The sequence below is a fragment of the Agelaius tricolor genome, unplaced genomic scaffold (genome assembly GCF_023055355.1).
Source record: "Agelaius tricolor isolate 1412-34295 unplaced genomic scaffold, bAgeTri1.0.p SCAF_16, whole genome shotgun sequence".
In the NCBI taxonomy this organism is placed as follows: Eukaryota; Metazoa; Chordata; class Aves; order Passeriformes; family Icteridae; genus Agelaius; species Agelaius tricolor.
In genome coordinates, this window is record NW_027269276.1 from 19,881,365 (window position 1) to 19,904,779 (window position 23,415).

Sequence of the window (23,415 nt, forward strand, 5' to 3'; positions counted from 1 at the left end):
GCAGAGGTGGGTAAGAAGACTTCATTTGGTGAGAAGATAATGAACATGAGAACTTGTGGTTTATCTGAATACCACCCTTGCCTCCTCTTCAGATAGCTCCTGCATTGTTACTGCTCTTCCTCAGTCAGTCTTTGTACTTGTTAAGTGACAAGAGGAAGGTGGTTATGAAGGAAAGAAAGGTTTCCTCAGCAGAGATTCAGGCAGGAGAGGTTCCTGTCTCTCTCTCTCTCTCTTTCTCAGACCCATCCTAAACATATTTATTTTCTTATGTGCTATCCTGCACCTTCCCAAAAGAGGCTCATTCTGCAGGCAGAATCATCACTGCTTTGCAGTGCCTGGTTTTATTATCTCTCTGCAAAATTTGTCCCTTTCTTCCTTAACAAAACTGCACCAAATCTAACTTTTGGAGGAGAAGACAGGATTGATAATGATACATTGATTTCTGATGTGGGTACTGAGAGAAACAGCAGCTGGCCCTACCACTGCAGGTCTTGCCAGGTGTACTGCACAGCTGCACTTTGTAGCCAAGTTTTACTTGTATCTCAGGAATAGCAATCTCTGCCGCTGGAGTTCCACGGCCCATGCACACACCCAGGAAGGTAGCACTGCTGTCCAGCTGAGGAGCATCAATGGATAATGCAGATAAGTATTTCCTGTGCCTGACAGCCTCTCCAGAACTGTTTGAGTTGCAGTGAATCTGTGTTTTGAAGCCAGCACTAGCTCAGGATGGGACTGGTGTTCTGTGAAGTCCAGCAGCAGAGGTAGAGGACTCAGTGACAGGAATATTGGAGATGAACACAGAGCCAGGCAATTTGTTCTTTCTGCTCTGGGTTTTGTTAACCTGACTGACATGCACAGACAGGAAATGGGGTCTGAAGGTCTCTGACTTGTTAACCAAGGTATTAATTGCTTAATTGCAAAATTTAGTTCAGTAATGTGCTTTCTGATATTCCAAACACGACTTGACCTTTTATAATGTCCTGTTTGAACTGGAACAAAAATTAGTTGAGCTAGAATTTATCTGAGCGTGTCTTCCTGAGACTGTTTTTGAAATTTCACCTAAACCTGTCAAAGACATGTTTAATACTCAAAATGGCAGAAGCCATAGCCAGAACAGCTTCCAGCTAGATATGTGGTAGGAACATTATGCACACCATTTGCTAATGCAGGCACGTACAGGCCAGCAATAGTTCCAGAATCTCTGCCAGAAAGCTAATGAGAACATAGTTGGCCATAAACTTTCCTGTGACTTGGGCAAGGGCACATCTAATTCCAGTTGTCTCATGTCCACTAGCTGCAAAATGGAGGTATCAAAGCAAAAGTGCCAGAATAAATTGGAATTTCTTGAGGGTTTGCAATGAGAGACTGAGACATGATAATGGAAGAAACCTGCCATGGGCTGTATTTGCATAGGTGTGTGTATGTTTTTCTTGAGCAAACAGGCTGGTTGTGTGTGCCAAGAGCTCGCCACATGTGTGATGGGCTGATGAGGAAACACTCTGTATGCTCCATCCAGAGCCTGTTTGAGGGGGAAAAGCTGAATGCAAGTGTTATCTCTTCTGTAATAGTCCAGGGAAATGTGGAGAGAGGGTATCACACCCACACCCTCAAAACAGTGAACTGTAAAGGCTGCACTCCACAGTGCTCATGGCCCTGTTCATCCCAAACTAGAAGCCTTTTTTTCTTGCATGACATCCTTTGGAATAGCAGTTAGCTTTATCCCTCTAAGGATCTAGGAAAAGCATGCATTTTTCCTGGTGCTCTTCTGACTTAGGATCTCTCAGGCCTTGTCCCATGAAGATAGGGATCCAAATCAAGAGCTGTTACCCAAGAACTCCCTGAATGGGGAAAACTTTCTCTCCTGCTTTTGAACTCTAACCCCCCTTCCTTCCCATGCCCTCTGCTGATAGATTTTAAGATAACATTTAGAACCTTTGATTCATCTCCAACAAATCTCTACCAGCAGTCAGCATTGCCAGATTGTGTTGCAGGGCATAGAAGTGCTTGGTGAAAATCCAAGTGCAGTCACAGTGATAATCAGCCATTAAAGGCCTCCTCACAGTAAGCCTGGTCTCCTGTGGAGTGTGTCACCCAGGTTTCTCCAACTCAGTGTGTCACAGCATCTTTGGCTGTTTTCTTCATGTTCCAGTTGAAACCTTGCTGGTAAGTGAGCTAGAGGTGCTGTTTGTATTCCATGTATAAGCATGTTTGGAGCTTGCTTGAATAGTCCTACAGGATACTGGCTTTTAGGGGCTGCATGGGCTTAGGTGGTTGGAGGCTGTGAGCCTTGCATCTGTAGGAATTGCTATTGTGTTCTTATCCTCCACTGGTGTTTGATTTATATCCACAAAAGTCATTCCCAGAAGGAATGTAACTAGATTTTTCTCCCAGATTTTTAATTTAATTGGTGATTGTTTACATGGGAATGCTTGCCAAAGTGAGATGATTTGGCAGTCCTCTGGAATATACAGGTTAAGTATATTGATTTCATCTTTTCCCAAAGGAGCTGTTCTTTTTGTGCAAAAGCATCATTGGTTTTGTTCTTGTGTCTGAAACTTTGTTTACATGGGTTTAATTGAATTCTGTCTATATTGTACAGCAAGTGGTAGATTCATATAGTTCTTTCTTCCTGGAATACAGATTGTTTGCACTCTTGGTTTGTTAATAAATCCTGACATTCCCTGAGCAGAAATTCTTCAGTGCTTTCAATGCCATAAATACTGAAAATAGGGAAAATCTGTCCTGCCATTATACACTCAGTTAATAGGAGTTATTTGTAGTGATGGCAGGATCTTAAACCCTTGTCTTAATGTGATCAATACTGTCCTTAGCTTGCAAATAAGCATGTCTGAATTGATAACTTACAAACAATGTCTATAAATCATAATTATTTTAACATTAGCCAGAAGCTTCTGCCAGTCTCAGCTTTTGAATTGTACATTCCTGAAGCACAGTGAATACAAAGCCAGAATTGCTAACTTTGTTTTCAGAAATCATATGTGTAATTTATTTCCCACCTATGCAAAAAGTTGGTTGGGTTTTGGATCTGTAGTTTCTGAGTAAGCTGTTTGTTACCCCTCTGGAGTTGAACAGCAATTGGAGCACCTTGGCTGGAGTGTTCTTTGATCTGCTGTAGCGTGGCTGGGCCCTGATCAGAGCAGCAGCTCTGGATGGGTCACTGAGCTCTGAATAGCCTGCTAAGGAATAGCCTGCTTAAATGTCCCAGCTCCTGCTGAACTGTGTGCTGGCCCTGCCAATGGCTGGAGCAAAGGAAACCCCAAAGAGATGATTTGGTAATTGAAGCTTAATTGATTTGGTAATTGGTGCTGTGGATCTATCCATTTCTTTTTCTGGTCACATCTTCTATTGACATTGGTTTTCTACTTCCTTTAAATTCATCAGCAGTTTTTCCTCAGTGATCCTTTCTGTGATCCAGGTCCAGACAAAGTGATTCATTTCATAGAGCAGAGGCATGCCAGCAGAATTCTAGTTCTGCATTAATAATAACAATAACAATAGTAATTGATCTCCCTTAGGTCCATTCTGCTGGTCTGAGTTGGAAAGAAGATGGTAATGAAGCAGGTGCCCATCCCTGGGCTTCTGACTGTACTCCTGCAGAATCAGATTTCAGTCTGATGGTTCAGAGTCAAAGTCATTCCTGCTGTAAAGTGAGATTTGGATGGAGATAAATCAGGAGCAAATGTGATCCTTGTAAACTTAAATTAAAAACACCTCTACTTCTCCTAGCAAAATGCTTTTTTCTGACACACCTCCCCTACCAGGGACTCAGTGTTAACAAATGAAGCTTCTCTGAGCTATTTCTCATTCCTTCTTACCGTGTCAAAGTTGGCAATAGATTTCCTGATATTTTGTTTTTCTTTTCCCTCATTCCTGCAGGATTCAGTCTTAACTCAAGAATTTCTTTTGATCCATAAAGACCTTTAGGAAATTAATTTCAAACACACTTGATGTTCCAAATACTTTTTGACGCTTTAGGGTATATTGCTGGACATACTGTTGATAGTTTAAAAAGCCAAGACCCAGCAGCTGCAGGAATTTCTGTCCATTATGGAAAATTCAGCATGCTTTCTTTGGTATGGCAATACCAAAAGTCTGCTGGCATACCCAACTAAAGTACTTATAACCATATAAAGGGAATGCCTTTTAGGAATTGGACAGAAACACAGACATAATATTTTCCATCAATTAGATGTTGAGAAGTCCCAGACATACAATGCTGCAAGTGAAATTAGATGCCTTGGGAAACCTATTCCAAATGGAAATCTAATATGTGGGATCCTGACTCAGTCACCACTCCCTCAGTTTTCTACCCTCCCAAAATATATTTGGATATGCTAGTAATGTAAATAAAGTAACATTACACCCAGTAAATATGCACAGATTGGATCATGCAAGCTGCACTAAATGCAGCCATAGACAAACCACAAACTTGCCTATAAGGTATTTTAAAATCTTGCCAATAATGCACATTTGCTGAGTTTCCTATGTTACTGCAGATGTGCAGGGCTACTATTTGTGGAATCCTTTCAGCAAACTGTGTATTATTTATAAATGGAAAATGAGGGAGTTTATGGTGAGCCTTCTGTCATAGTTGTTTGGCACATGGGAATTATAAATAGGACTGGGTAATCACTGATGTGCTTTGCATTTGGCACTGTGGTCATTTCTGACCCAAAGAGAAGCCACAGGAGAAAAATATATGAAGGCCCCTAGCAGCTTTTTTGTGTGTTGAAATATATTTTCTGTTTCACTCCCTGCTTAAGCTGCACGCTGAATGGAGTATTTTGTTTTTGCATAATTCTTTAACTGCTCCCACAGCATGGCTCTTTTCAAAACAGTTTGCCCCTAAGTGTTTGGGGGTTCTGTGTTAGAGGAGTGAAAGCAGCACCATTATCAGTGCCACTTGCCAAAGGTGTTTGAGAGCCATCCTGCGGGTGTCCAGGTGAGGAACTGAGCACCCAGAGTTGCAGGGCTGTGCTGATGCTTTTTGGATGTAATCTGAGATAAATGTTCCCGAGTGCACAATGAAGTCTTCTGCAAGAGGAAGTGTTCTCTGAACCCCATGGAAAGCCTTCAGGCCTGGTCTGCAGAAACACCAGGAACAACCCAGCACCCAAAAGGTGCCCTTTGCTTCCTCCTGGCCTAGAGAAGGTGGGAAAGAATCGCTGATATTACTGGTGGAGCCATTATTCTCTTTGGCAACTCCAAGGGCAACATTTTTGTTTTCTTCTCACATCTAATTCATTCAATTTGCAAGTAGTTCTGGATATTTTTTAAAACTTTTTAAACACAATCTGTGATCTAGTTGCAACCTGTTCTGCCTCTTCTTTGACTTTTTTCAATGATAGCTGCTTTCCTCATTTGAATTTAGTTGGCAGCTGTATTGATTGATGTTCCTGGTAGAATAGAATCCAGCTGTCTTCACTTAAGGGTATTGCAATGCAGGACAAACACTTTAGACTGTGTCATCCATGTAAACAGTCTGTGCTTCTAAAGCTATGTAAATCCATCTGGAAAATGACAATCCATGCTTGGTTTTGCTGTGCAACAACGTGGACAGAACATGGCTCTGGGTTTTTGCCGAAATCATTGCAATCAGCTAGCAAGGTATTATGCCAGGCAGTGCTTTAATGAAGTATACATCAAGGCTGCCAAATAAACAGCTTTTGAGGCCTATGCATATCATTATTGTGGGAAGTGTTTCTACTAGTATATTAGATAATAGGTGCAATTTGAAAAAAGAACATGCAGTCCTGTTCCTCTCCACCCCTTGTGCACCCTTTGGGTGTGGGCATAAAATATTGAAATGTGTAGCTCAGCACATTTTCAGTTCATCTGGTTAAAAAGAAGTTGCAAAGCAGCGTAGATTTTCTTTTGCTTTCCATCTAGATCTGATGTAGAAACCCAGTAGATGGTTTTTCTTAAGTGGGCTTTTTTTTCCCTCCTCCTTCTTCATATTTTGACACTGCACTTATGGGTAGTGCACCTTTGTGACCTTGTAACTGCTAAGACTTTTGCATGAAGCTGTTTTTGCAGATGCAGAGAACAAAGGAAATTACCACCTTCCAGGTGTGCGCCTGAAAGCACATTTCAGGTGTATAAATAGTGCTGTTAGCTGAGGAGTAGATGCTTACTCAGTGAGAGCCCATTTGTCCATGTTCTGATGGGTTTTATGAATTATTAGTACATGGCAGTTTAATCTGTAAGTTTGGGGCTCCCAGAGGTGGAAGGCTCTCACTCTGTGGTCATTTCCTGAGCCTGCAGCAGCTCTGCACCACTTCACAGCAGAGTTTCTACTTTGTGCCTCCACTGGCCCATCCAGCTATTCCTGGTGGAGCTGATTTCTTTTCATTTCTGTAACGGCGTTGCCAGCACTTCTCTGTAGGGAGGTCAGCTAGGAAAACGACCAGGAGAGCTTACAATTCCCTATGACGAGTGAAAAAACCACTCTAAATGGCTCGGTCTTTTTAAAAACCCTCTATAATGAAATATTCTCAAGCCAGGGAAATGCATGTACAGGAGGAGTGCAACAGCTTGCTCTTTATCACTAAAAACTGCAAGCTTCAACATTGCTTTTGTTAAACAGGGATTTTTTTATCTTCCTATCCAATCACCCCCTACCACCAGGCTTTAAAATTCTTTTTTCTCTGGTCAGAAAGCTGGTTCAGATGCCATACCTGTGGTTTCCCTCGTATTCTGGATCTTTTCATAGAACTTGGTTTCCATAGTAAATGCTTTTCAAAAAACGTATGGTTCAATAAAAGTACTCTGCAGTTCTTCATTTTATAAAGGAGTGCTCTCATTAACTCACTGTTGAATAACTCTTACAACCTCAGATCTGTTTGAATTCTACTCTAAATGTTCCATTACAGGCCATCTGACACCTCATGAAACACATTATATGCTCCATTGCTAAGTTTCTGATCTTAAGTCTTAGTCCTCAAACTATTTTATCATACTTACATTTGAACAAAATATGCTGAGACAGCAAATGGGGATCCACATTTAGCCATGCAGAAACCAGGAGAAAGGATTGGTTGGTATTTACTGTTCCAAAAATGAATGCTTTCCAAACTTCCTAGAGTGGTGTGATGGGAAGCTTTTGTATTCTGTGTTGCCTCTTTTAATTTTGTTTTGTCAAGACACCACCACGTTTGTTATGGGAATTAGAGAGGGGAGGATGGTGCACCACAGTTGTTCAGGGAGCCCTGCTGAACCTGAACACAAAGCATGACACTGAGAGCACATAGATGTGGAGAACTCCCCTGATTCTCCCAGCAATTCCTGTTTAGATCCAGTAACTCAGGGAGAGCCCTGATGAAATCAGGGAGTTGGTGGCAGTCCTGCCCCTCATTTCTGCGTGTGCCTTTTGAGCATCACTTCCCTGCAAGCCCCAGCTGCAGCTCTCAGAGGGCTGCAGCTGCCATGCACATGGGAATGCTGTGCACACAGTGTGGGATCCCATCCTGCAGCACTGCCAATGCCAGTGGGGAAACCACAGCACAGTGCTCCCACTAATCCCCTTTGGCAAAACTCAGCATTGCCAGAAAGCAAGAACAATATTCATGCTAATATTGATTTGTCCTAGTGATAAGGGAAAAATATAACCCAGAAGTAAACGAATTATGTCCTTTAAAAAGGCAAAATACAGCTTTCAGATGTGACCTAGTTGTGTTTGGCTTGGGTTTTTATAACAGCCCTGTGAGCACCAAGGTACTGCAGTGTTGCTGTATCCTGATCCTCAGTCTTGTAAACCCTCTGTACTCCAGCAGTTCTTACAGTGCTGCCTTTGCCAGTCCTTCCTATTGATTGCTTTATCTTCATCAGCTGGGAGAATAATTAGGCCCATTTCTAGTGAGATTTTTCACCTCACATAGAAGCATACAGGCATTCTGCTACTCATGCTACCAGTGTCTTTTAAGTTTGTTTTTATGTCTTGCTGCATTTTGGATCACACCAGTAATCTGTCACATCTCCAGCAACAAGCATACAAAATGTGGCAGAACATTATTTCACTATTTTGGGTGATTATATCCTACTCAGTATCATGGCACATAAAAACAAATTACCAAGAAACTACCAGAGTATTGGTAGGACCAACTAATGGCAAGCTGGTGTTTCCTTTTATTTTTGGGAGAAAACAAATGTGCTAAGCAGCTCAATGGCTGGGTGGGAAATAACTTGAATCAGCAGTGCAAGTAGGGAAAACAAGTATCTGAGCCTTTAAAGGAGAAATATCTGTGACAATATGTAATTATATGGTTGTGTGATCATAAGTGCTCACAAAGCATTGGTGATGCACCTCTAAAATGATAGGTTTTGGTATAGCAGGATGAAACATATTCTGATTTTCTCCTGACAAAGACAGCACCTTTTTCACTTAGGAAAAGGGCAGGCCTGTCTATGATTACCATGCTGGCTGTAATCCCCATGTGAACCCCAACTGCCTCCTCTTTCATACAGACCACTGATCCTGCATGCATTTTTGGGGGCAAATACGAGAATTAGTTCTTGTGTCAGGGAAACTGAGTCTTCTTTTTTGTTGTTTGTTTGGGTTTTTTGGTTTTGTTTGTGGTTTTTTTTAATCTTAGGTAGGCTTTATAAATTTTTCCTTTCAATTTCATCATATAAAAATTCAGTGTATTTTTTTCCTTCTTAGTACTGTTAAATGTTTTGCAGGCCTAATTTAAACATAATGATTGCCTGAATACATTTGTTTTCTTATTTGGTTGACAAAACCAATGAAGCATTTACATTGCAATGCCTTGGCATGTTTTCAGTTTGGGATCACTAGACAGCTAAAGAGGAAGGGCTAAAGTCTGTGAAGGTGAAAATAATGCACTTATTTCCCCTTATGAAACTGCAAAGATTGCTCCTTGCAGAGTACCAGCCCTGAATGGAAAAGTCCACCATGGAATAAATGCTTTTGTGTAGTTTTAAATGCTGTATGGCATGACCAACATTTATACAGACGAAGCAAAAAAGATAAGATTGGGGAGAAAGAAGTAAAATGTCCAGAGCTTTGGAATGGTGTATTTTCCCTGTCCCAGGCAATGCACATCTGACAGCCTCCTGTGGGCTGGGAGGGTCCGTGGGCCCACTCAGAAGCTGATCCTGCCCTCTGAGCAAAGGGCTGTGGAGTGCTGAGGAAAATTAGGCACTGAGTCCTCAGGAGTGGTTACTCCTCCCTTCTCCTCACATTGTCCTCAGAGATCCTTAGGGGTCTCTAGGGATAGGGCACTGTTTAATTTCTCTCCTTTTCAGAGGGGACTCCAAGCCCTCCAAGCAAAGCTACTGAGGATCCAGAATTACCTCCATTCTTCCTTCCTTACACTGGAGAAAAAATGTCACAGTTGCAGAATCAAATACCATCACTTTCCCTGACTAGAGTGGCTCAGGCAGCAGGGTTTGGTGACCCTTGCTGTTGGATTGCAGCATTCTGTGGGATGTTGGCAGACCCACCACAGGCACCCACACATTCCCAGCTGTGAAGGCAGCTGCTTGCACTTGCTGCTTGTGTCTCTCATGTCCTGGGCATTGCTGAGCATTCCTGGGCACTCCTGTAGTGCCCTTGACTTGCAGTCAAAGCTTTCAGGTTCTGTTCGCTGCAGCTTCCATTTGCTACTTGTCCCTGTTTCCCTTCTGCACTGAGGGGGAATGCAGCAGATGCAGCACAGATACTGAGGAGAATCAAGAAGCTGTCCCAGGGAATACTGTATTTTCCCATTCCTTCCAAACTGAGGCTCAGAAGGAGTTGTCTGGTGTTTCATGTTGTTCAGAAACATGCTACAGGAAAATGTAATCCCTAAGTAATTGCTTCTATCAGAATATCCTTTGATTTTTACCATATGCCTCTTCTCTGTGATTTTTCAAAATTATTAAGCAGAAGGTTGTGAAGAAAAATGAAGATGATTTCTGAGTAACAACAGCATAAATCCTCTCAATTTTTCACATTGAGCTGGTTTGCCACACCCTATCTATTTCTCGTTGGTACTTCTCCTCCTGATATCAATTTCTGTTCATTTTGTATCATATTAACTATTTTCAGCAGTGCTTCAGAAGCTTCCTCCCTCTGCATTTTGGTGCAGATCTCATCAATATCTCTGAGCTTCAGTTCTGTTTCACCTCCTTTTGAAGTGTTCTTCCATTCACTGAGCACATTGCAGCCCTTTAGCCGCATGCTCAGAGGCTCCTTCCACCGCTCACCTGCCCTGTCCTAGCACTGGGCAGCCTGGCACTTTGATCAGTCAGCTGGAGAGGTGCTTCTGGCTGCTGTAATCCAGTGAACAAGAGAAAATTAACATTCCTTGGTCTTGTACACCCTTTTTTGTCTTTCACTTTCTTTAAAATTTATTTTCTTCCTACTTCTGTGAGTAGTTATGTTCTTTAGTTTTTCATTTTTTTTTGCAGGTATTTAATTTTTCACTCTTTCATCCCCTGGCTCATACACTTTTTAGTTTTACCTCACCTGTTGCAGATATTTCAGAACACCTGGCTCTTTTGTATGAGTCTGTAGAAGAACAGTGCTGTGAACACTGGGTGCAGGCTGTTCACCCCAGAAGGGTGAGGGTGGCCCTGTGGGTTTTAGCAGGACAGCTCAGAGGGGGGCAGCAGGCTGTGCCTTACCTGCAGCTCACTGTGGATTGTGTACTTGAAGTGGTTGGTTGAACAAATGTCAAGTATAAGAGCTCTGATGAAGGACTTGAACTGAAAATGCAGATTGATTTCAGTAGTTCATGCTACAGAGCAGATAAATGACTCTTAAAATAGCAAAAGCACTGGTTTGTAGAAACAGATCCGAAAAAAGTCAGTAAAGACTTTTTTAATGACTTTCAGAAGTCAGTTTCAAAAACCCAAATGTTTTGTCCTTTAGCTAAAAACAGATAGAATAATTAAAAGCATTGTTGAATTACTGGACACCTAAGAACCCAAACAGTCCAGTACTGAAATTCAAGTGTCTGTGCTAATTGTAGCTCATAGAGTACATGCTTGCCATACATGGGCTTTGGAGTGAAGAAGTCTGTGTTTTGAGAACAGGGGTGTATGGCCCAGAACCTGAGCAGAGAACTGTGCTGAGGAACAGCTGCCCTGTGCTAGAGGTACCTCCCCAGCTACAGCAGCCTTAAAGTCAAGATTAACAGCTCTTCAATTAGCCTTGATTCTGTTAGAAATGTCCCTCATATTTCATCCTCTGGAAAGGGATATGGGGAAGAATATCATAATGTTTCCCTGTTCTTTGACAAGCCTTTCAGTAGCCCTGTCAAAGATCCTTTAAAATGGAATTGAAATAATCAGGAATGATGTGCCCATGTGAAAAATGCTTGGCACTTCCTTTTCTGTAAGATGGGTGTATGGAAATAAGGTTTAAATTATAAGTTAAAAATGATTCTTATCAAGCAAGTGCTGGTAGCTCAGATCAAATCACTAAAACAGAAAATGAGATGGTTTCTAAATCCTTCCCCTGTTTTGCTTTCTAAATAGCATAAAAAAAAATACTGTCACGAGTTAAATTAATACAAATGCAGATTATAAAACCCAATTGTAGATGAAGCAATAGATGATTCTCTATAGGTGTTCTGCTCTATGTGCTCTGCTTTGTAATCAAATTTATCAGCTTAGAATACTGCACTCCCCTTTCCAAAGTGAAAGATGGTTCTGTGCAGGTGTTCTCTGAACTTGGTGATTATTAGCAAAACAGTGCTCTCAAATAATTACCTTCCTTTGTAAGTGAATCATCTTATTATTTTGCTTCTATTAAAGTCTAGTATCCTTCAACAGTGTCACGTTATCATGTCTAATAATCAGAATTATGCAAAGGAATTATCTGTATGGATTTCATGCCCAGGAACTGTGTCATCGTTTATTTACCACTCTAAGTAGGTATGCAGTGTTTTGTTTGTTTGAAGTGCAGCAGCTGAAGATGTATTGACTTTTGAAAATAGATCATTAAAGTTTGTGTTTTCTTTAAAGTTGAAGCCTTAAAGCCATAATCAGCTGCCATTTATTTTTTACTAATGGAATCAGAAGTAATGAATTTTCTTTGGTAATTTCAAGAAGGTAATGGTGGTGTGGAGAAAGAAATCAGGAGTGAAAGCTGCTGAAGTGGCTCTAAAGTTTGAAGAAGTGAGAAATGAGAGAAATTAGCAATGATCTACTAGTACACGAGCAGAGAATATGTTGGACTTTCCAGTGTTTCTGTTCTGGAGCTCAGTATTAATCTGAGGAGGAACTGGAGAAAATGCTAAAGCACAGTATTTACCCCCATTCTGTTAAGCACTGTGCTGGAAAAGAGGGGGTCAGAGAGTCTTGGAAACCCATATAACTGTGGCCTGAAGATTTAATTCTGCAGAGAGTCCCAACACGGAATTTTAATTGTCCTACAAAGCATCTTGGCATCTAAGCTTGTGTTTTGCATTGAGACATAGGAAATGTACAAGATCTATAGTGCAAAGCTGTATAAATAATGTATATGCTCACAGAAGCAGGAAATATGCTGCTGATCAGCCAATGTCAACTTAGATGAATCCTGTCCTGAAAGCTGCACTTTAAATGTAAGCAGTAAACCCACTACTGACATGTGGCACTACCAACTGAAACACCAATAGTTATAAAAAGAGTATTTCATAATGCAGAATCATTGCTTGGTTTGCTTGACTGGACAGATGCTTCTACTTCCCATGAAAGAAAAATCATTTCCATATTAGCTCTCTGAGTGCCCAACACAGCTTATCTGTCCCACTAATGCTCCCATTCTTAATCACACTGTTGAAAATGGGCAAAATTTGCTTGCTGCTCTCAGAAAGCTTAAGAGGGAGGTTTGACTGTCACTGGGCATGACATGGAGCAGTTTAAGTGCTGGCATATTTACAGCTGCTCTCGAGTTACTTCTGCTCAGTGTGGGAGTGAGTGCAACAGAAATTCCTCCTGTGGAATATCCTCATCCCATATGTGAGACTGCTTCCATTGTTCTCTGGCCACTTACACATCATTTCCAGAGTTTATGGGCAGAAAGCACAACTCTGGCTGGCTGTAGATTAACATTTCTCTGGTTATTCTTAAGAATAGCTGAAGCATTCAATTTGTTCAACAGATGAGAGCACTGCCATAAGCAGCAAGGAAATCAAGAGGCTGAAGTGCTGTGAATCCCATGGCACGTGGAGTGGCAGAGGATCCACTGGGATATGCCCAAATCATCTTGATTGCTGAACTATTCATCAGAAAAAGGCAGGAAGCTCCAGGGTTCCTTCTTGGTGCTACATCTGGCCAGACACATTTGTGAGGAAGATTCTGAGCAGGAAACCTGTCTCACTTCATCTCATGCTCTGCTCACTACTACCATTTGTCCTGCTTTGGCTATCCCTGATGATACAAAACAGGGCAGAAAGGGAAGCCCAGGGATTAAAAAAAGGGAAAAAAACCTGTTACTTATCCGTGGTATATAACTGGCTAATGATCTAAAGCCAGTAGTCAGGTCAGTCATAAATTTACAGGAGGTAGCAAATGCTCCAGGCTGGTCTAGGGCATCCCTGTGAGCATTGCAATTCTTCTGTGAATGGCTGTATGCACAATAGTTTGGGAAATGGACCTAACACCTTGTGAAACCCAGTTGTTACCCCAAAAATTGAACAAAAATTCTACAGACCAAAGGCTTTTTAGGGAAGTGAGAACTTTGCTAATACTGTCAAGGTATTTTTCAGAAAGGGACCAAAGCACTTAGAGGTTCTGTCTATTCTCAGCAGGCCTCCAGAAGGCCCCAGCACCTGTCCAGCTGACAGGATCTCTGCATCCAGGCATCTGCTCTCATCTGGAATTAAATTATGAGTTAAATTATGAGTTAAAAATGGTTAGGCTTAAGATGCTGAGATGCTCAACTGAGCAGCTTTGCCCACTCTGTGCTACAGAAGCCCACACCAAGGTGATAAGGAACAAAAGGACTTTGGAAGATTCTAAACTACACTGAAGATGTTCCACTATGACCAGCACAATTCTCTCTTGGTTGATTTACAGGAAAAGGTGGTTCTTTGGAGAGCCTGTGTATTCTGAAAAATGATTATATGGCAAGGATCCTTAAACAAGGGTCTAGTAATTACTTCTTTGAGGATAATTAGTATCTTGCTGTTCTTTGTGCTGCTGCCAATCAGCAGTTGGTTTATACACTGTCTATTGACATTTCCCCACCTAAAGGGATATACAGAACAATACATAGCTGCAGTTTTGGCAAGCAGCTCTGGCCAAATACCCTGGTAAGATTATGCATGAAAAAGAGAGCTCTAACAGCTTTCAAACAATTCCTGCTTTTTGGCATCATTAATGCCAGGATGTTGCAGGAAGATTTGATCTTTCAAAACTGTGAATGAGAATCTTTCTGAGATCAAACAGGGACTCTGCAGTGGCAGCATGAGGAGTAATCCAATAGCAGTCACTTCATAATGCCCTTTTAGGTGGAGACAAAAGGAGGAGGCTACCAAGTCCAGTTTGATCTATGTCTTGATAACTTTGTATTCTTTCCATGGCCCCACTTGCAGTTGGTGGCAGATGATGAATTGGTGATAATCTCATCTTTCTAATCACTTTATTTCCAAATGTACTGCTGTTACCTTAGATTCTGAAAAGCAGCAAATGTGATAGGCTTGCAAGGTGAGAGGAAGCCGGGTGAAAATTCAGTCGACTAGATCTTTAAAATCTTTTGCTACTAACAGCACGCCTAGCTGATAATAATGACTTTGGACTTAGCTTTCATCCAGATGAACCCCAAAACATTTTGTCAACACATACTTCATTTCACCAGGTGCAGAACTGCAGCAGCTGTTTGGCAAAGCACAGCAAGCAGTTCAACAGTTGGGGATAGCAAAGGACTTAATTGGGAGTTGTGGGGTAGTCTCTAAAATACTTGATTAAGAGACACATAGCTGTAGGCCCACGAGGCACAGAAGCACACCTCCTCAGCAGGAACTGAGGCGGGCATTTTGGCTGAAGCAAAATGGAATGATTGCAGGGTCAGCATAGTAGCAGTTTTAAATAGATGAAAAAGAGGCAACTTAATGAGGACAACCTCAGGTTCATCTTCAACAGTGTGCTACTTGGAGGGCTAGAAATAAATGAACACTAAAATACCACTACATCTAGAGGGGGGTATGTGTTAGGGAGCAATCGTTTTCGTTTTGGGGGTGTTGCATGTATCAGTTGGAAAGCGCTTAAAAATTGATTGCCAACAGGGTGGACAGAATTGTGAACTGTGTTTTTAAAGATGATCTAGAGCTGCAGTTTAGTTTCCCTACACTTGGTTTTGGGTGTATTTGGTAAACAAGGATGTTGTGATCACTGCACCTCCATGGTTTCAACACATGGCTGTTGAGTAAGAAGCCAAAAGGGCACAAGCAGAGTGTTCTGATGCTTGGTTTTAAACTCTGGTCACATCTAGACCTGCAACACTCAGATGAGCTGGGAGCTGAATGCTTCCCCTGATGGGGACGTGTGATTGGGCTGCCATTGGAGAAAGGCTTTGTTTCAGTATCGCCTGCTTCTTCCCATTTACCAGCAGCTGTTGTCACCATCTCTGGGCAGAGTTTAACTCCTTAGAGGAGCTCTTTAAATGTTGAAAAGAAGTTTTCAACATTTTCTATAGATGTTTGAAGTCCTGAAAAGCACTTGAGCATTTCTGGATGTTACTGCCGCCTACTTGAATCAATATAAGATTTCCTAAACATTTTAAAGAACTTATTTCATTGCAAGCCTATGAAGACTTCAGAAAAACATTTAAAAATATGCAGAATTATGTGGATTTATACTGCCAGTCTAAGCCCATTTTATAAGTGAAAACATATACGTAAAACTAGCTGTAGGTCATTTTAAAAGAGGTGAAGAAGCTGTCTTTGCTAAAGCTGAAAATGTGGAGGTTCTGGATGATTTATTGAAGTGCTCTTATATCACATTTCCTTCCCAGTAAGTAGGTTTTCACCTCCATGGGAGAATGCAGCATGCAGCCCTTGCCCTGCAAAGGTTTGCATGCAGTGATGGAGCAGTGGGGAAATGCTGTACCTCAGAGTCGTTTGACTGCTTCAGCTTCATAACAAGCCTGTGGGGCTAAACCTTCTTCAGGCAGGGGGTGATTACATGACACATTTTCTTTTTTAAGAATGCTTTTTCCTCTATGCTAGGTAGGGAAGAAGGGTGGTGGTTGTGCCCTGTGTTTATTATTCAAATCTTAAATTTTAGTGATAAGGAGGTCTCAAAATTATTCCTAAATTAAGCCTAACCATGCAGCTTAGGCAAGAATGCAAAACTTGACCCAACAGTCTGCAGAAATGCTCCCCACTGACATTTCAAGTCAGAACAACATAAACATCTTTGTTTAATTAGTTGCATTTAAACTACTTCAGTTTGGGGATGTCCTTGAACAAATAGTTAGAAGTAGTTGGTTCATCTTAGAAGCTGAATTTATTACTTCGCTCAGTGGGTTTAAAAAGAGGTGGAGGAAGCTTCTCAGTGTTTTCTGTCCTGTGCCTAGAATACTCAATTAACACTGTCTCTTGCATTACCAGTGCTAATAGCTGTCATAGGTGTTTCCCCTTTCTCTGTTAGCAATTTAACACTTCTCTGTTTTGCAGCAGGGTTGAAAAGATTTCTAGAAACAGTTGTTTCCCTCAGATTGCTGCAGAGGCTTGTGGTTAGGCTGACAAGCTGAACACCTTTTATGTCAGCACAACACAGAGCAATACTTGATAAGGTTCCCCAATCTGTTCCCATCCCTAAAGCAGCAATCTAAGGTTTGTAGTTCTTGGATGTTTGGGTGTGCTTGGGCTGTGCCACGGTGGCTCAAAGCATGAGCACGTGCTGTGGTCAGGGTCTGTTTGCAGGCCACTGCTCACTCTGAACCATTAATAAACACATCTGACATGTTCAGGAGGTCTTTGAACGCAGAAGTCAAGGCAAGAATTGAGTGTACCCTGAAGTGTAGTTTCTCACTCCTGTGAAGTGTTTGCAGTCTTGCAGTGTTTCATGGGTATCTATCAAAAGCTGAAGGAGCAGGCAGGATAGACAAGATTCTGGAAGCTGGGATGCATTCCTATCAGTCAAATGAAACCCTGCTGCACAAACAGTGAGAGCAATTGCCTGTCAAGTGTACTGTAATACTCAGCTCAGTGTTATTTGACTGGCACATTGTGTTGTCACTGATACCGTGTCTGAACTCCAGAGAGACTGTCACTATTGCAGTAGTTTGGTAAATGGGGAAGGAAATGGATTTTGGATGGAGTTTTCATGATGAGGTCAATGTGAGACAGAAAACCCAAGTGCAAATGGGTGTGTTTACATATTCCAAAGTCAGCAGATTGCTTTAGATGGGATATTGATAACAAATAATAAACTATTTTAGGTATGCTCTTCTCACATAAAATGTCTGATGACAAATCTTCTGTGATTTTATGAAGTAGCCTTTGTAAGAATGCAATTCTGTGTTGTCTGCTTATTATTGAAGCCGTTTAGCACATCAGATGTCATTCCAGATTACCAGTTGCATTTCAGCTGGACTGGAAACAAATCCAGATCAGTAATAATGTAATGCTGTGTACCTTAAGGTTAAATGTCTGACAAGACAACTAGTGCTAATGGACTATGACATTTTTCAGGCCATTGGTCTGACATTACTTGCTGTGTCAGAGCAAAATGTTTACAAAGATCTAACTCCACATTACAATGCATTAGGACATCATTCTTCTCTCTTGTGCATGCTCCAAGCTTTCTGGCTGCATCTAAATCCCACAGCTGGCCCATGTGTAAAAGCAGCATCCTGCAGGCCCTGAGGAGCTCTGACCAGCACTGCTGGTGGGATTTGATTCAGTCCAGAATGCCCTGTAAGGTTTCTGTTCAGTACATTGCAACTTTACAGCTTGTGCTGCAGGTAAAATCCATGAGCACAAACCCATCTGGGACCAGCTCTGCCACTGTACATTTTCTGAGCAGTATCTCACTGTACATGTGCTATTGGTAGGAATGGCTTAATGTAAGGAGAGCAAATGTAGATGAAAAATTTTATGACAAAGATACCTGCTAAATTTACACTACTGCAGCAGATTAGCTCTTGGAATTTTTAATGTTTTAATGTTTTTTGAAAGAAGGAAAATTTAAAACAGTATTTTGCATTAATGGGGCTTGAATGACTAGACTGATAAATGGTAAGTACACTTGGATCAAATCACATTTAAATAATATCATACTGTATTAAGAACTCATTAAAGAAATAGGTAAGAATTAGCAATTAAGGGCCATTTAATACTAGATTGTTTCAGTGTCCTCATCTCATAAAGGCTTTCTAAATATAGGGCTTCATTTCAAATATTAAGATGGTTCCTCTGGCTTTTGTTTGTAACTATTTTCCCTTATTTTTGTTAAATACTTATACTTCTGATTGAATTAGATTAAATAGTATAGTATATTCTGTCCCCTCTTAAACAGCTTGTAATGCATCAATTTTTTTTTTTTTTGGTGTGGTTTTGTATTTCATGAGAGTTTATTCCAGTGGCTAATACAGGAATTGGAAAAAAATACTGGTTTTGTTAATGCAATTTTCAGCAAAGTGTGTGTTTTTTTAATAGCTTGGATTATTTTTGTGTCTGTGGGTGTGCTCAGTCATGCGCCATCCCTCCTGTAGTGTGGCTGTGTGTATATCCATGAATGTAAAACTTCATCTCACAAACTGACAGTACGGTGACATCTGATGCTATAGAATAGATGAAAACTCCAGCAGTGGTATCATGTTTCAGACGTTCCAAGTAAATCCTAGGAAAGCATGAACCCGTCACCAGACAGATTTAAAATGTAAATGCTGCTCTGCTTGATCGAGTCAGCGACTATTAACTGCGGAGCGTTGTGCCAAGATGTAGCGGCAACGCGGTTATTTTTTACTTAAAACAACACTCGGGGGGGCTGCGGGGAACAAACGCGCTGGAGCTGCGGGACCCGAGGGACGGGAGCTGCTCTGGGGCGCTTCGGGAGCGCTTCTGCCGCCGGGGGCCGGGCAGCACCTGCCGGACCGGGCCGTGCAGCACCTGCCGTGCCGTGCGGGGCCGGGCAGCACCTGCCGGACCGGGCCGTGCCGTGCGGGGCCGGGCAGCACCTGCCGGACCGGGCCGTGCAGCACCTGCCGTGCCGTGCGGGGCCGGGCAGCACCTGCCGGACCGGGCCGTGCCGTGCGGGGCCGGGCGGAGCAGCACCTGCCGGGCCGGGCCGTGCCGGGGCCGGGCAGCACCTGCCGGGCCGTGCCGCACCTGCCGGGCCGTGCCGTGCCGTGCGGGGCCGGGCAGCACCTGCCGGGCCGTGCCGTGCCGGGGCCGGGCCGGGCAGCACCTGCCGAGCCGAGCCGTGCGGGGCCGGGCAGCACCTGCCGGGCCAGGCCGTGCGGGGCCGGGCGGAGCAGCACCTGCCGGGGCCGGGCAGCACCTGCCGGGCCGTGCCGCACCTGCCGGGCCGTGCCGCACCTGCCGGGCCGTGCCGTGCCGTGCGGGGCCGGGCGGAGCAGCACCTGCCGGGCCGGGCCGTGCCGGGGCCGGGCAGCACCTGCCGGGCCGTGCCGTGCGGGGCCGGGCGGAGCAGCCCCGGGGCGGCGGGGGCGGTGCTGCGCGCCGGGCGCGCCCCGTGACCGCCCCTCGGCGGCGGCAGGGGAGGGGACGGGGCGAGCGGTGTAAACAAGGCGGGGGGCCGGGGCTGGCTCGGTGTCAGCGGGTCACATGGAGCCTCATATGGGCCGGGGGATGGCGGCGCGGCGCGGCTCTCCGCTGGCAGGCGGCGGCTGCTGCTGCTGAGGCGGCGGCGGTGGTGCTGGTGCTTCACGCCGAGGGCCCGTCCCGCCTCCCCTCCCCGCCTCCTGCCCGCCGCGCTCCGCTCCGCTCCCCGCCGTTCGCCGCTGACAAATGATGTGCGTTGTGCTCGCCGCGATGAAAGGTAGGCACGAAAGCCCGGCCCGGGCAATGAGCGGCGCCGGCCGGAGTCGCGGCGCTCCGCGGCCTCCGCGCTCCCGGGGCCGCCGCTCGGGGTCCGGCGCCGCTCATTGCCGGGCCGGGCCGGCGCTGGCCGTGCGGGGCCCGGGCGGCTCCGGGCGGCTCTCGGGGCCGCGGGCGGCTCGTTCCCGGCTCGGTGGCGGCGGGAGCACCGCGGAGCCGCTGCGCTGAGCGGCGCCTGCAAGTTCGAGGGCAGAGGCGCTGCCGGCCGGCGCTGGGCTGGCAGGGCTGCGGCTGAGCCCGCTCCGGGCCGACACCGGCTGCGCTCGGGCTTCCCGCAGCCCGCGGAGAAAACGGGCTCCCTAAAATCTGATCCTAGCCAAGAGCAAAGGACGTGCAGCATCCTCTGGGCGGCTGCCGGGGCTGAAATGCCGTCTTCTGGCAGCTGCTCATCTTTCAAAGGCTTTGGAATAAAAGGAAAAAGCCGAGTTACTTAGTGACTTATTTTTTCTAAACCTGGAGTTTTCTCTTCTTGCGGATTCGAGTCCTTAATGAGGGGCAGTGGCAGACTGAGGACAGTCAGACGAAGTTTTTGATGAGATACCAAAAGTTTAGAGGTACGTTTGTAGTCTGCCCTGTTTTTTAATAAAATTAGGTCCACAGTAGAGCTTTGCATTGCAGTGTTTTTCAAGTCATAGGTATGGGGGTTTTTTTTAATATAGGAAAAAAAATTAATTTGAATAACCATCTTACTTACATACAGTATTTTTTCACAGTAATCTAAAAATATATGAATTTAATGCCCCCACTAAAATACTAAATGTGTGCTGTTTAAAATGAATTTTAGGCAAAATTTCTCTTTAAAAATTCAGTTACTTGGGAAAAGAATATTGAGTCTTGCTTCAGTTAGAGACTGTTTCCTTTTTTTTCCACTTTGCAAGGCACTAGGTAATGCACACCAGTAGCAGCATAGTGTTTAAGGACGGTAATTTTCAATTACGCGGCTTCCTTTTCTTCTTGGAGAGAAGCCTGTGTGAATAAAAAGAAAAGCACTGTATTCATTAATCATTAGCCATGCTGAATGTCTTTGGCAAGAAAATGTAATTGGGTTGATTCAGATACTTGCATCTGTAACAAAAGGAAGTGCATTTTTTTTAAGTGCAAACTACATGGATATTTTAGCAGTCCTTTAGAATTCTACACATTCTGATAACAGTTTTTCAGCGTATCCCTTATAAGCCTTTTAGAACCATGAAATTAAATAAACAACTTTTTAAAAAGAGGGAGGGAAGTACACACACAAAAATATTGGGGGTGTGATTATGTTGTGTGCTTCTGGACAGAGATTTAAGGTGTGTTGTAAAAGAACAGGCGGATGATTTACAGCAATTCAACTCTGAAATATATTTTTTATTCTCTTGGGAGTTTCATTTAAACCAATTTCCACACTGATGTAAAATCTTGGCAGAGCCCAGCTTTTGGATTTTAAAGTGTAATTCCTAGTGGCTTTATTATGGAAATGCGTAGGTCTTTGTACTTTTTACAGACCACTTCTATAGTGCATTTAATTCATGTTTCATAATATTTAGTTCTCTAATGCATTGAAAAACTTCCTTGGTTTCTTATCCTTTCTCTAATTTGCTGAACAGGTTTCAGCTGGAGGAAATGTGTTGTCATTTGTCTTAAAAGGGCCTCTGACTGCTGTGAAATAATAGATCCACAGGCCAATATTATGATTTGAGAGAAGTAGACCAATAGAATAGGGTATGGAGTTTGTTTAAGCTCGAAAGTAAAAGGGAAAAACGCAAAATCTGGAGGTGAATTGGGTATCTTGTTTGTTCTCTATCCTGTGGTGGTGTCTTCTAATCTTTTACAGTTCTGAAGTTAAAGTGCAAAAAATTATGGTCTTAAGGAGAACATGGGATTTTCATATTTGGTTTAATTTTCTTTTTGGGGTAAAAGGGGGAGTATTAATGCCTTTCCTATTGCTGTTTAGGTAGCCCAAACTGATACCATATGAAGTTAATTTGTGAGTTGTTTTATTTTTCTTGCAACACAATGTTCTGGCCAACATGTTCTCTTTAATTGTGAAAATTCCTGAGCCTGCATCCAGGTTTGGGTGGGTAAAGACGAGCCAGCTGTCACACATGGAGCGCTGCACTCACACACCTACAGTGCTGGGAACAGACCAGTCCAGGGAAGAGCCTGGGCATGTCTTTGAGACAGGCTGCGTGTTAGGAAATGAAACTTGCTCATTTCAGGCAGAGCAGAAAGAGGATTTTTTTCCAACTGATTTCTAAGAAAACAGGCAGAGATGAAGCATCAAAGTTCTTAATGACTGAATAAGTATTTTCTAGATTGATGGGCTTTTAGAAATTATTTGCCAACTGCTGTGAGTCTGTAGAGTATCCAGGAAGCCTTGCATTTTTAGTTGGTAACACAGGCTCAGCAGCTGACACTGCTAAGGGACACAGCAACTTTACGTGCTCACCAGTGAAGTTTGCGAAGAAATCCGATCATTCTGCCGGCGTAGGCACTGGTGCAGATCTTATTCCAGAGAGAGTCTTCCCTGGCAGGAGCCTCAGGGTGACTTCAAGGAGAGCAGAGCTGAGTGCTGATGGGCAGGTACCCTGTGCTGGGGTGGAACCAGGAGCTCCTTTGTCAGGCCAGTACAGAACGGAGGTGAGCCCAAACCAGGGCAGATCGTTTCCTGGCTGTGGGGCTGTTCCACGTTCTGGTGCCTGCGTTGTACAGAGGTGTGTCAGTCAGTGCTGGTGAGAGCTCAGGTGCTTGTCCTGTGCCATCATCAGGCCTGGTCAGAAGGGTTCAGTCCACTGATGAGTTATAAAGTATGGACAGGAACTTGGCAATAGTTGCGTTATCGTTGTTGTGCACGTTCCTAAATAGAGATTGGTGGAAAGGCTGATGTAAATTTTCTAATCTATTTAAACCCAGATGTATTTACTGTTAAGGTGGCATTTGAGGTCCTAATCCTGACTACTGCTGTGTTAATGTAAAGTCCAGTCTGTTGCTGTTTTGTGGAAGATGGACCAGATGAGTAGAATCTGTTGTTCCTAGGCTGTAAGGAAAATTGTTTCGCTTTGGGGATCTGTGCTTGAATCATTGGAAATATAACTGTCCTTTCTACTGACTGCTCCCAAATGAAAATTCAGTCGTTAAAAAACACTTGTTGTAAGGAAGATGACTCCACTGTGTCAGAATTTTTGGAATCTGCTGCATTTTTGCGGAGAGCCCGAGCTGCAGCCGTGCAGCAGGCAGCACTGCAGGGCAGCAGGTAGCACTCTTGGCTGCAGCCATGCAGCAGGCAGCATTGCAGGGCAGCAGGCAGCATTCTTGGCTGCAGCCATGCAGCAGGCAGCACGGCAGGGCAGCAGGCAGCACTCCTGGCTGCAGCCATGCAGCAGGCAGCACGGCAGGGCAGCAGGCAGCACTCCTGGCT

At 43.7% G+C, this 23,415-nt stretch overlaps 1 protein-coding gene across 3 annotated transcripts in view; it reads left to right on the forward strand.

Annotated features, from left to right (window-relative positions):
- RORA (RAR related orphan receptor A) overlaps nucleotides 1-23,415 on the forward strand; it is a 358,835-nt gene that overhangs the window by 267,647 nt on the left and 67,773 nt on the right. Inside the window, exon 1 of one of the 3 annotated variants that reach the window (XM_071442021.1) lies at nucleotides 19,758-19,959. The exons of the other annotated variants lie outside the window; for them this stretch is intronic. Coding sequence (XP_071298122.1) covers nucleotides 19,929-19,959 — 31 coding nt within the window. The 5' untranslated portion in view covers nucleotides 19,758-19,928. Of the gene's footprint in view, nucleotides 1-19,757; nucleotides 19,960-23,415 lie in introns of those variants that run through there. 3 annotated transcript variants of the gene reach the window in all.